A 12,878-nucleotide genomic window follows, 5' to 3' on the forward strand; every position below is an offset into this window, starting at 1 on the left:
GCTTCATGGGAAACAGTGCTAAGAGATTCTTTTTGTTTTTTTTTTGAGATGGAGTCTCACTCTTGTCGCCCAGGCTAGAATGCAATGGAGCAATCTCAGCTCACTACAACCTCTGCCTCCTGGGTTCAAGTGATTCTCCTGCCTCAGCCTCCCAAGTTGCTGAGATTACAGGCGCATGCCACCACGCCCTGCTAATTTTTTGTATTTTTAGTAGAAGTAGAAGCAGGGTTTCACCTTGTTGGCCAGGCTGGTCTGGAACTCAGGTGATCCACCCATCTCGGCCTCCTAAAGTGCTGGGATTACAGGCGTGAGCCACCGCGCCCGGCTGAGATTCTTAAAAATCATTCTGTCAAATATTATTTATGATTTATTCTTTTTTAGGGCTAGCTTTTAGTAACTGGTTTCTGGAATTATCTCATTGAAGCAAACCCATTGTCATTCATATAACCACATCCAGAATTTGAACAGGACTTCACCATGTCTCCGCTCATGGGCTCCAGAATAAAATCAAAGTCCCAAGAATATCATAAGTAACAACCATAAAAATTGTCAGCCACTTTCTCCTTTTATTTGAGACTGGGGAGGCCTTTTGCTCTTATTTCTGGTGCCAGGTGGCAGGTCCCTAAACTTTGTGCTTTTTAGGTTGTACGCCTGAGGAGTGATGTACCCAGAGTTCCAGAGAAGGCTTGGAAAATAGTTAAGGTGAGTTGGGTTGCTGGTTATGATGGTGGACCAGCAATCTTTATGCTTGTCTCACTACAGCCTCAGATTCTAATTAGTAAAACAGGCATATGCATACAATGATTTAGTGTAGGCATGCATTGTCTTCATTCCCTTTTTATGCACTATATAATTCTACAATGTTCATATTTTATAGCCAAAGGTTTAGTAGTCCACTAATAAGCAGTATTAGCTGCAAAGCCTATATTTAATGTGGTTGCATAGTACAAAAGCATCCTAGATATCTTGATGCTAACATTGCTGAGTAACCAATTATAATCAGTTATTAATACTTAAGAAAGTTTTATTTGGCTACATTGAATAGCATCTGTTATTGAACAGTGTCTAGAGCACATGTATCCCTTGTGTCAGAATGTTTCTGGCTGACACCTTTAGGAGGTACGGGGGATTAAACAAAATATTTTACTTCCCAGTTCCCCACCTCTGCTATCACCCTCTCACAAACTTCATCCAGCATCAGCTTCTTTGCCCTAAAATTTAATCGTTATCTTATAAACTTGCTATTGCAAAGAATTATAAATATTCCTTTAACTGTCTGAAATGCTCTTTCAAACCATGGTCCCAAAATCCTCTACTAAAATTAAGCCTTCTTCCCAAGCATCTGGTGCCATAGCCATAGTTAGCTTCTTTTTGAATGGGCTTGGGGAGATAATATATTTACCCAGGGCTTTACCATGGCTTTATCCATAGAAGACTAGTTTAACAGAAGCTTGGCCCCAGACATGGAGTGAGTTGGCAGCCAGCAGGAGCAAAGCTGTGTCAGGACAAATGTACACTCTCCATTTTCTCTGGTTGGCTTTCAGCTGGTTGCACCACAGGAGTCTTTCTGTGGACTGCATATCCTGTGACCAGTAACTGGTGCACTCAACCCAGGTCCCTCTTGGCTAGGGAAGGCCTGTCGGGAGGCATTAGGTTCATGCTGGTGGAGATCCTTAGTCAGTGGCTCCCTGAAGGAAAGTAAGGCAAACAGCCAGCTTCTGTTGAACAGGTGGTAGTTAGACCCTAGATCTGCTTGGGGGTGGGAGGAAAAGAATCTCTCCAAAATTACCAGCCTTGCTGGTTTTCACATTATACCTGTACTCTTTCTAATAAATTATTGTTTAGAAACTGACTCAGAAATATCTCTGACAGCGTCTGGAGCTTTCTGACTTTTCCACCTTCCTTAGCAGTCTGGATTTGGGCCCAAGTTAGAAATGGAAACCCCACTGGGGTGCAAGCAAAAGAGGAAGCATGTTCTTAGCCATGCATCAGTGGAGGCCCCTACTGGGAGAGGGGATTATCACAAGGCAGCAGGCAGCCCTGCACCCCAGCCTGCTGAGTTCATGCTTTGTGCCACAGGATGTGGAGCGAAGGAAATGTGAGGCCAAAGTGGTCACTCCAAGTTTTCTTATACAATAGCTTATTCAAGCAGACTGGGAATGCCTCTTAAGAGATTTGTTAGGTACATGTGCCCTTAGCAAGATGGCCACCACAGATGGTGGGTTCAGATATTCTAATTGAAATAAATGTTTAACATTCAGATGTATTTTATACTTCCATAACCAGTTTTTCTTTATCAGATGCTGTTCCTTATTCAACTGAATGAGGCAAGCAGGATTATTCACCTTTTACCACTTGATTCCCAACATAAATTATGGTTTTAAAATTAAATTCTGGCAAAAGATTTTTCTGTCTAATTTCAGGCTTATATTTAGTGATGTTATTTGAAACGATATGGAAAAATTAGTCACCCAGGATTAGTATGGATCTATTCAGTGTCACTAAGTTTGTGTATTTAATATACAGCAATGATGTTTGTACCATTAATTCTCTTGTTATGGTGATAAGTTAATTGTGATTATCATATTTTATCCTGCTTCAAATGTTAATGAAAGAGCTAAGTACCTTTAGTTCCAAATGGTTTAGATCCAAGTCATTAAATGCTCTATTCTTTCTTACACCTCTCCTCCTCCCTCCTCTACTAATGACTTTCACATTGATGAGGTCTTTCTTATAGAAAGCACTGAATTGACCTCAAAGGCACTTGAAGCCTAAAACAAAAATATGAAAATTGATTTCTTATTCATAGTAAGTGATTTCATACTGTGTTCCTAAATTCTCTTCCTAAGGAACACTAATGCTTTCATTATATTGGATCCTTTCCAGTGACAGGTTTTGTTTTACCAATTTACAACCAGTTAAAAACCTTCATTAATAAGTCATTCCAATAGATTGAAACAATACTTGAAAATTCACAGTAATATTTGGGGGATCTTTTGTGGTATCACTTTTGTATTACCTGATATGTTTTTGAGAATAAATTGGTTCAGAGAAGGTTTGTCATCCAATGGCAAAATACTTTGTTGTTGACTTCTACTGCACTGTTAATTTTCTGCATTGAGCCTGCTTAAACAATGCACTAAAGCTCTTTGAGAAGTTATAGCATCTTAAACATTTATAGAAGGCCTAAGGGTATTAACTTACTATAATTTTCTGAAGATTCATTATCCAAAATCTTAATTCATTATAAAAACTCTTTTGAAAACCTATAGAACCAGTGTTTTCTCTTATTTTCTTATTTGCACAGAATGAGAGATTCGTTGTTCTTTTTAATTTGTTTCATGTGGTGCTTTTGAGTACATTTCATAAAGGGCTGTTATTGAATTTCTGTGACTGTCATTATATATCCATACAATCTTTAGGAACTAATATTCTGGGTTTCCCAGTTCTGTAATCTACTTCAAATTTAAAGATTGACATAATTAGTTTCCTCAGAGTTATAACCAGAATGTTAGAGACAGTGCTCCAGATACCCAAGACTAAGGATTAGGATTAGAAAAAGAAATTTTAAAAATTATTACGGCACATGCTTTTTTTATTCTTTATTAAATGTACAACTCAAAATTATGTTGCTATTTGTAGTTTATGCCCGCATCTGTTTTTCTTACCTAGTTCCCTGTTTAAAACCATATGTAACATCTTTTAAGCTACTTGCAAATTCTACAGGCAATATTTGTCATTTGATGAGTTGAGAATTTGGAGAATGTATTGGCTCATTGAAGCACTATGTACTATCCAAATGCTCTTTTCTTAAATTTGTAAGAACCTTTGCAGTAAAATAAATACGGCTAAGAAAACTGTTTGTTTTTTAAGAGCGTGCCTTCTCAAATCTGTAATAATGATAATTCCTTACATTTCTAATCACTTTCCATATTTCAGGAGCAAGAGAGATGGGTAACTGGTTAAAATGGGTAATTTTTCTAGTTTCTAAGACAATAGACATTGAGAAGTAGAAAGAATTTGATTTTGTATCATGAAATTTTGAAGCAGTTCCTTTATGCCTTTAACAAATGCAATTTCTGAGTGTTACTAGAAGGTGTTAATTGAACATATTTGTAAAGATTTAAGAGTTATGGATACAGATTATAAGATTTTGTTTATTTGTTTTAACCATCTTTATGCTGTGTGAAAATCTTCAAAGCACCTTCTGATTTTTTCTGTTATTTTTCATGTGAAGAGCCTTCTCTTCAAAAGGTGTTACCTGACCACTTTAGCACCTACTGTGCAGAAGGGTCAATGAAAGGTTGTACAGGGAAACAGCATTTGTTGAGTAACTATTAAATGTCAAGCTCTGAGTTCGGGATCATCATTTAATCTAATCAAAAGCCCATAAAGTAGGTTTTTTTGTTTTTTTGTTTTTTTTGAGATGGAGTCTTGCTCTGTCACCCAGGCTGGAGTGCAATGGCACAATCTTGGCTCACTGCAACCTCCGCCTTCTAGGTTCAAACAATTCTCCTGTCTCAGCCTCCCAAGTAGCTGGGATTACAGGTACACGCCACGACGCTCGGCTAATTTTTGTATTTTAGTTTGGGGTTTCACCATGTTGCCCAGGCTGGTCTCGAACTCCTGAGCTCAAGCAATCCTCCCACCTCGGCCTCCCAAAGTGCTGGGATCATAGGCATGAGCCACCGCGCCCAGCCTAAAGTAGGTATTATTATTATTACTATTTTATGGGTAAGAAACCAAGATTCAGAGACCTTAAGAAACACCTAGTTAGTGGCAGATATAGAATTCAAATGCAGGTATCTTTGGGACCAAAGTCTGTGCTTTTTCTACTTGCTAAGTTTATCACGACAGTGTTCTAAGACAATATACCACTGGAGATGTAAAGAGAAATAGACATTTCCCCTGCATTCCAGGAGTACATGCTGAAAATAGTGGAGGAAACATATTCATGTGGAAATTAATACTACAAAAATATCATATTCTATTATATGTTTTGAGAAGTGCCTGTAACAGGCTGGCAAGATTTCAAATTAAGACTCTTCTTACTGAATTTATATGGAGAGCTTCTTCCAGAAATATTATTTAAGCATTAAAACCACACCTTTTAAAATGACAACATTTTACCAGTGTTCATCCCAGATGGGTAGGATTTGGGGTATATTATTTTACAGGGGGAAGAATACATGCCTTTTATGCGTTGTTTTCCTTTGTTAAAGAATCATATATGAAATGGGATTGACCAAAATGTACATTTTAACCATATATTCTTTTTATTCATTTAAGAAACATTATTGAGTAGTAGGCATGTGAGATTTTAAAAAAACAGAGCATCATTTCTGCTCTCAGGGAGCTTACAGTCTATTATGCAGGCATGTTATGAAATGCAGAAGAAGGAAAGAAGGGAGGAGGGCTCAGACAGGCAAAACCTTGGTTACAGAATGTGCATCTCTGACTATATAAAACTCATAACCAAAGGCGTAACCATATATTCAGTGTCATTGTATTGGCCATCCTTCTCTGAAGGATGACCACACAGATAGATTTAGTCTCTTATTTCTTAGATTTTGACTCATTTTTCACTGTGATGAGATTATCTTAATAGATTCTGAAATAAGAGACAAGGAATCTGTGGACTGAAAGTGAGTTTTTTTTTTTTTCCTTTTCTTGCATTCCTATGTAACTCCTATATACTTCCTTAAAATAGATACTGCAATACGGTTTCTTCTTGGTGTCATAAAAATTATTTCGGGTGAAATAATACAAGTTGTAGAAAAGTGTTAAAAACTCTAAATACTGTGTTAGAAGATTTTTCTGTAGAAGACTTTCATTGACCTGTGCTTGATGATAAACGATTTTGTAGGTATTTCCTAACTGAACAAATTACTTCTCACTCCCAAATTATCCATGTTTAAAAGGGATAATTAAATTTCAAATGTTTGGAGACATTTTCATGTTTTCTGCATGTTATCTGAATGATAAGGTACCTTGAAAAATGAGAAACAGTCTTTTAAAAGAAACACTGTAATCATACATTGATTTTAAATGACCCTGTCACACGTGAAAACAAATCAGATTGTTGCTCTTAATGAGCTTTTCAATTTACTATTCAGTAGATCAGATAAGTGGATTTAAGAGGTAATGATCCTGTTTAGTACTCAAGCTTGACTGTCAGATCCTAGTAGTGGAGAGAAATCCCCAAGGACAAAAGCGTTGACACAGTTCTAGATGGGATAATGGGAATCAAAGCTAATGGATGATAAAAGGAATGGTGCAAGTTACAAGGATAATTGTGGATTAAAGCACTGCCATGTGTCAATGTTGACTGTTTTTCTAGTATATTATTGGGTCAGATCTGATGCTTTGAGAAACTGTTTTGACAGCAGAACACAACAGACCTGCCTGCCTAGCTTCCTCCTCTTTTGAATGCCAGGGACATGGTAGGAAAACTTCCTTGTAGGACCCATTGAATTAGAAAGCACATTTTTTAATGTTAAAATGTTTGAAATGTTTAAAATCACATTTTAAAATGAATAATAAAATGATTAAAACAAAAATTATGTTATGTCTGAGTTTTGCCATAAAAAAGGCATTTATAATGTCTTGAAAATGTAAAATTTGATTTTACAAAAGTCCACTGTAGTTATGTTATCGAAAACAAGAAAATTAACCAGTAAAGATGTAAATACAATAAGAAGAAAATAAGTAATTTGAGATAATGCCATGGACACATCCTTTCCAAAACCAGGATGTCATGGAATTTATTATTAATTTCATTTATTTATATAAATGATCCTGTGTACCATCAAAGAATTTGTGCTTTGAGTTGTGGTAAAGCTAGTTTAAACATACTCATTCATATTTTCATCTTTGTTAAACAAACGTGCCTTTTAAATTCCAGTCAGAGTTAAGGGCACACAGTCTCTGGCCCTGGAACTGAGCAAGTGGGCAAAGCAGGGCACACAGTAGGGTGTCTGATCCCTACTGTTAGTTGATTTTATAAAACTGGGCTTATTTTAAGGATCTCTTGACAGGGGTGCCACTAAAATAAAATTAAAGACAATTGCTATAATCAGTTACTAAATATTCAAGCTGTTCTCTCTAGCTACTTTTCTTTTTCTGTTGTAATTTACGATTCTATGTATTTTGTCTGTAGAATCCAATATATGCTTAATGGGAAAAGTCATTTTTCTTTCTTTGTGTAATATTCACATTATAATATAGTCCTAGTAGATCCAGACCGTGTCTTTCCACTGCACATTAAAAACACATAGTATTCACTTGAAAAATATTGCCTTAGGTGCAATAGTAGGGACACAAAGAATAAGGCATAGTGTCACCCCTCAAGAAGCACTCAGTGTAATGAGGGAGATTCACATCCAAACAGTTACAGTGTGAAAAGCGCCATGATAGAGGAATGGACTGGACGTTGTGGGAACATAAAGGAGAGTTCAACTCACTGTGCCTAGGAAGCCTTCAGAGGAGATGACTTTTGGATGAGTATGAGGGGAAAAAGAGGAAGAAGACTGATTGAGGCAAAATGACCAGCACATGAACACATAAAAATCTGAAATTGCATGAGATGCCTCAGTGATCCATCAGCATTTTATTGTGGCTTGAGGTTGAGGGAAATGTGGAAGTTGAGGTAGGCTGAGGCCAAGTTGTGAAATGCTTTGTGTGCCATTAATCATGTCGATGCTAGGTTTTCCAAGGGACCCAATTTGTATACTTCTATATACGAGAGAGGTTTGGCATCATGGTGAGCTTAGGGAAACTTTCTGTTCTACATATCATTCTTCATTAGAGCCATCTTTGTGCTTAAAGGTTTGTGATTATTGAGGATTGTTGGTAACTGACTTCTTTAGATTCTCTCTCCTCCTTAGCTCCCTCTTTCCCCCAAACATCTTACAAGCAACAATGGTCACTTTAATCTTGTTAGAGATGAAGGCCTACTCTCATGGGCAAAGTCACAGATATATAATCACTGAAATGCTTTTCTGTAGGGCTCAGAAGTTAGTAGGTAAGGCAGCAGGAATTTGAATCTCAGTCTTCCTTTCTCTCTCTCTGTTTCTCTCTCTCTCTCTCTCTTTCTTCCCCAGCTTCTCCTCTCCACCGTTCAGCCCTTCCTGCCTTCTGTCACCCTCTACACCTAACCCTTCCTCCTCTCCCTCTTTTTCTCTCCCTCTGATTCACTCCATCAGCCTGAGGAGAAGGCTTCCAGACACAGGACTCAGGTTGAAAGCCTGGAACACAACCTGCTGGTTCAAATGGTATTTAAAATCCAGAAAAGAAATTTCTACAATGGCAGCTTTCCTCCCCTCTATGACCCTATACCTCTGGGTGATTTGTGTTGCCCCTGTGATACCTTCATGACCTATGGTGGTGTATCAAGCTCGTGTTCAGATATAAAAAACAAAAGACAGAGGGAATAGAAGCTATGTTGCTGTACATAAGAAATAGGCAGATTAGGAGAAAGTGAGAGAACACAATCACAGAGGATCAAATCACAGAAGAGAAATCCCATACAGCTGGTGTCTGGCAGGGATAACCTGGAATCACACCAGAGCATCAGGGAGTATGGAGGTGTCAACCCACCTCTCAGCTTTGCCAGGCTAGTAAGGGGTATAAGTGGCATTTTCCCACTTGAAGTGGGATATGTGTTTATAAGCTTAATGTGGCTTGGATTGAGACTGAAATGTTGCACCCCAAACTCTGCAACCAATACTCCCTAATTGGAAGCTTAGTGGATTCCTAGGCCCTGATGTTTTCAACAGAGAATCCCTGAGCTTGGGATTTCAGTGTCAACATGAAAAGTAAGACGTACCTGTATATTTGGGGAAGCTTAATTAGGTAATATTTGAGGAGAATTTCTATAAGTTCTTTAACTTCCTTTGATTTTTTTAAATCCTTATTTTTATAACTGCCTTAAATAATCCTGAAATGGTTAATATTTTGCTGAAATCTAGAATAGGTGGAAAATTTTTAAGTGTTGGAACCTTTTGTTGAAGTACTCTACTTTCCAGCCCTTTGCATACCTACTCCCGTCTTCCAGAAAGGGGTGGTCTACCACTTTGAGAAAAAAAAAAATGTGTGTGGTGTGGTGGGAGTAAAATGGATATATGAGTGTGTTTGTGTGTAAGCGTTTATATATTTCAAAATAGGAGCGATCTGGAGGAAAAAGTTAGCAAATTTTAAAATTATAAGATTCTTTTTAAAAAATTCATTTGCTCTCCCACCCACTCCCTACTTCAGTGTGGATACCACAGTGCATTAAATCTTATGTTTGTTCAATTCGAATAGTCTTTTGAAAATATATGTTAATAGTAAAACTTTTAACAATGAAATGTTTTAATGCAGGTATATGCTCGTATGTCAGAAGTCTTAGGAATAACAGATGACAACCACGTTCTAGAAACATTCATGACAAAAATGTGAGTTCTTGTTTTGGTCTTTAATTTTTCTTTTGTTGTTGTTTTAAATGTAATAGATCTTTTTATTGTATTTAAACCTTTTTATATATTAATTTTTAAATAAAAGACTTTAAATTATGCTTTGTTAGAATGTTAGCATTGTTCTTAATTGAAACTTAATTTCACATATTGAAAAGTCACCATCCAAAGGACATTGTAATTTGTCAAGTTTCCATACAACGGCAGCGTGCAGCATCAGATGATGATTTTAAAAGATTTACAGACCTTGACTCTTCAGATCAATTGGGCAGCATTTTTTTTTAATTTAAAAAGAAAAGCACGCGATTTGAAAGACCACGTGAAGAGATTATTGCAAATTGAAATCATTGAGAGAGGTCTGATAGGGCATTCATTAGTTCTAAGAGAAACCTATGGCTGGCAGAGACATATTCATGGAAACTGTCCTTATATTGGACTTATAACATTAGCAGAATAAACTAGTTTCTAGTCATAGACATAACTTTGTACACGTAGCCAAACTTGTGTGCCTCCACCTGGCACCCCGCTTTATCTGTGTAACAGACAAACAACACTGTCTTGATTGCAGACAGCAAAGTTAGGTAAACCGTCGTGATCATAAGAAGTGAGTTTTGGAGCCACAGATTGATGGTTCATTATTTGGCAGTAACAGTGAGCCTCTATTTGGCTTTCTTTGTAACTCCTGCTTCTCCTCCCTAATATGTTTTGGGTACAAACTTGATGTTTTCCAGTGAAACACTTAGACAACTTTTTAATTTACAAAACTAAATATGTAGAATTATACACCATTTGGAGAGCAATATTCATTGCAGGTTGCATATAATTTTGAATATGCTATTGAAAGAATAGAAAATGTTTTTGAGCCTGTTTTTCACTTTCAAAATATTTGTGATTTAGGTCATCAAACTTACATAAATTTATGTGTATTCTCTGGTTCTCCTTAGACAAGCAAATATCTTACTTATAATTAAAGACTTTTTTTCATATTTAGTGTTACAAACCTTAAATACTGGGGAAGATGTGAGCCTGTAATTTCAAGGACTCTTCAGTTCCTAAATGACCTTTCTGTTGGATATCCTTTTCACTGTATATCTGACATTATGTGTAAACAACCTAGCAGATGCATTTAATTAACCAGGTATTTTCCTTGTTTATAATTTTTGCAATTTTTTAAAAAAATAAAAAGACCTTTCATTTAGCCTTATCTGTAAATGCATGTTTTTGAAAGGTTTTAATTAGCTGTATACTATGAAGCATTTAGTCGGAATCACTGTTGAATTTATATGGACATATAGATTCCTAAGTAGTTACAGTTATATTTATACTCACCCAGGCTAATAAATGGTTATATAAGAAAGTCCACATGTATTTTAGTTCATGCTTTTCTGTAATTGTCAGAAATTCGTGTCCTAAAAGAAAGTATGTAACTTAATTTTAAGGAGGTCAAAATGTTCTAAAAATATTACCTTATAAAAACTGCATTCCTGTGAGTAAATATATCTCTAATATTCTTCAGTTGAAAAGAACATCATTTTCATTAGTTGAAAGGCACAATGGAGTAATACAAAGAAAATGATAAATTTTTTGACCATTTCTTTGATTATTGCCCCCACCAAATCAACATCTAATCTAATCTAAAATAAGATTTCCCATTATACATTAAATGTTTAGATTTCTCTGTCTAGCAGATTTTTAAAATTCTAAAACCAAGAATCTTCTTACTAAATTCTAGTTGACAGTATTGTCATATTTCTAACAACTAGAGAGAATCATGTAGATTTTCTTTTCTACATTAGCTATCAAATATATAGGACTTGTGAAAGATAAGTGTTGGATTAATCACTAAGATTAGCTGATCTTTTAATATGAGGACAAATTCTGAAAATGGTGGCGTTGAATGGAAACCTTTAATGTAGGTTCATTCCAGGAATATGTTTATGTTAGTTAAGTTTAAAATTGTATTCCTTGGTAAACCATAAAAGATTTCCAAAGTATTAGACACCCACTTTTGTGCTGGAATTTAATATGCAACTTTTTATTGGAAAATAATCGTCCTTGTCTGGCAAAATCCACCATGCAATATTTCTGTTAGTAGGTATAATGCAATAAAGACAGGGAGGGCTATTTATCACTACAAATTTTGAGGATTTCAGGATTCTTTTTATTATTTTAATATATTTCTTTGATATTAAATCAGAAAAATGATAAATTACACCTGTCTAGGCTGTTTTTCCTTTTTACTGGAAAGTGATGTACAACCCAATTCCAATGGTCATTTGGCTTTTTAAGATATGTATTTTTTCTTATTAAAAAAAAAACTCAACCCATATTTTTTTCTAATAATAATGCTGAAATACTCTTTATTTCTAACATATGAAGTGGTTTATAAGTACTTCCTAGTATTGCAAACTCTGGCCTTTTCACAATGAATTACTTTGAAAGCATATTATCTGCAAAGAAGCCTCAGTTATTTTATAGCATATATCTATTGTTTAGATTTACCCTATTTTTTTAGGTTGAAATTGATATTTAGTATAAAATTAATTTGATTTGTATTCTTTTAGTATAATTTGCATAATGCCTAATTTATTTGTATCTGCTATTTAAGATCTTTTTTTATCCTATTAAACCTATTATATATTCTTTAATTCAAATATTATAGCCTTTTATTTTACATGCTGTTTATTGCTTTTGAGTACTTCTCAAAGTGAATTTAAAAATCATATTTTCAGAAAACTTACTAGATAAAAGTTTAAAAGCTATAATATTTTAAACCAGGGGATAGGAATGATTTCAACATGGGTACATTGATTTGTATTTTTTAGCAATTATTTCAGGTTTGCATATTTAGAAATATATATTAGTTCAATTTGATTTCAGTGCTCAGTTATTTGAATTATAAATCATTATGTCCCTTCTAGCTGATCAGTCATGAAATATCTTTGAATTCATTTACATAATGGAATATGTGAGTGGTGTATCTGTTTTAGTGCAGTTACTGGTTACCTAATGCATGTTTTGTTTTTCCAATGGATTTCTTTATTATAATGTGTTTTTCAGTCTTGATTTTAAAGCAATACATTATTTCTATATTAGGAATAAGATGACATTCTTCAGCAATAGAAACACTTAGGCAAGATCAAAACCATCACCTATAGGCCCTTGTTATTGGAAATCTGTTTATATATTAATATTCAAAATATTTTTATTTAAAATATTAGAAGTAAATGAAAAGCATGTTTCTCACTATGAAGTTTTTAAATGTTCTTTATTTATAGTACATGTCTTCAGATACTTTCTGTTTTATTTTTTCTATTTTATCTGCTTCAGATGAACCTTACTCAGTGTTTATGGTGCTCAAAGCCAGTCTCTGAACTTTGGTGGTCTTTTATCTGACCACTTGTTAGAAATTGAAATCACACAAGA

The 12,878-nt window shown here is 35.1% G+C and overlaps 1 protein-coding gene across 5 annotated transcripts in view; it reads left to right on the forward strand.

The window, feature by feature from the left end:
- RANBP17 (RAN binding protein 17) overlaps positions 1 to 12,878 on the forward strand; it is a 422,731-nt gene that overhangs the window by 284,078 nt on the left and 125,775 nt on the right. For 3 of the 5 annotated variants that reach the window (XM_003810928.4, XM_055112861.2, XM_055112862.2), the window contains 2 exons: positions 9,361 to 9,434; positions 10,444 to 10,524. In XM_003810928.4, coding sequence (XP_003810976.3) covers positions 9,361 to 9,434; positions 10,444 to 10,524 — 155 coding nt within the window. Of the gene's footprint in view, positions 1 to 642; positions 703 to 9,360; positions 9,435 to 10,443; positions 10,525 to 12,878 lie in introns of all 5 variants that reach the window. The other 2 variants (XM_034960953.3, XM_055112860.2) reach the window with 1 other exon arrangement.

This window comes from Pan paniscus, chromosome 4, assembly GCF_029289425.2.
Source record: "Pan paniscus chromosome 4, NHGRI_mPanPan1-v2.0_pri, whole genome shotgun sequence".
Lineage (NCBI taxonomy): Eukaryota > Metazoa > Chordata > Mammalia > Primates > Hominidae > Pan > Pan paniscus.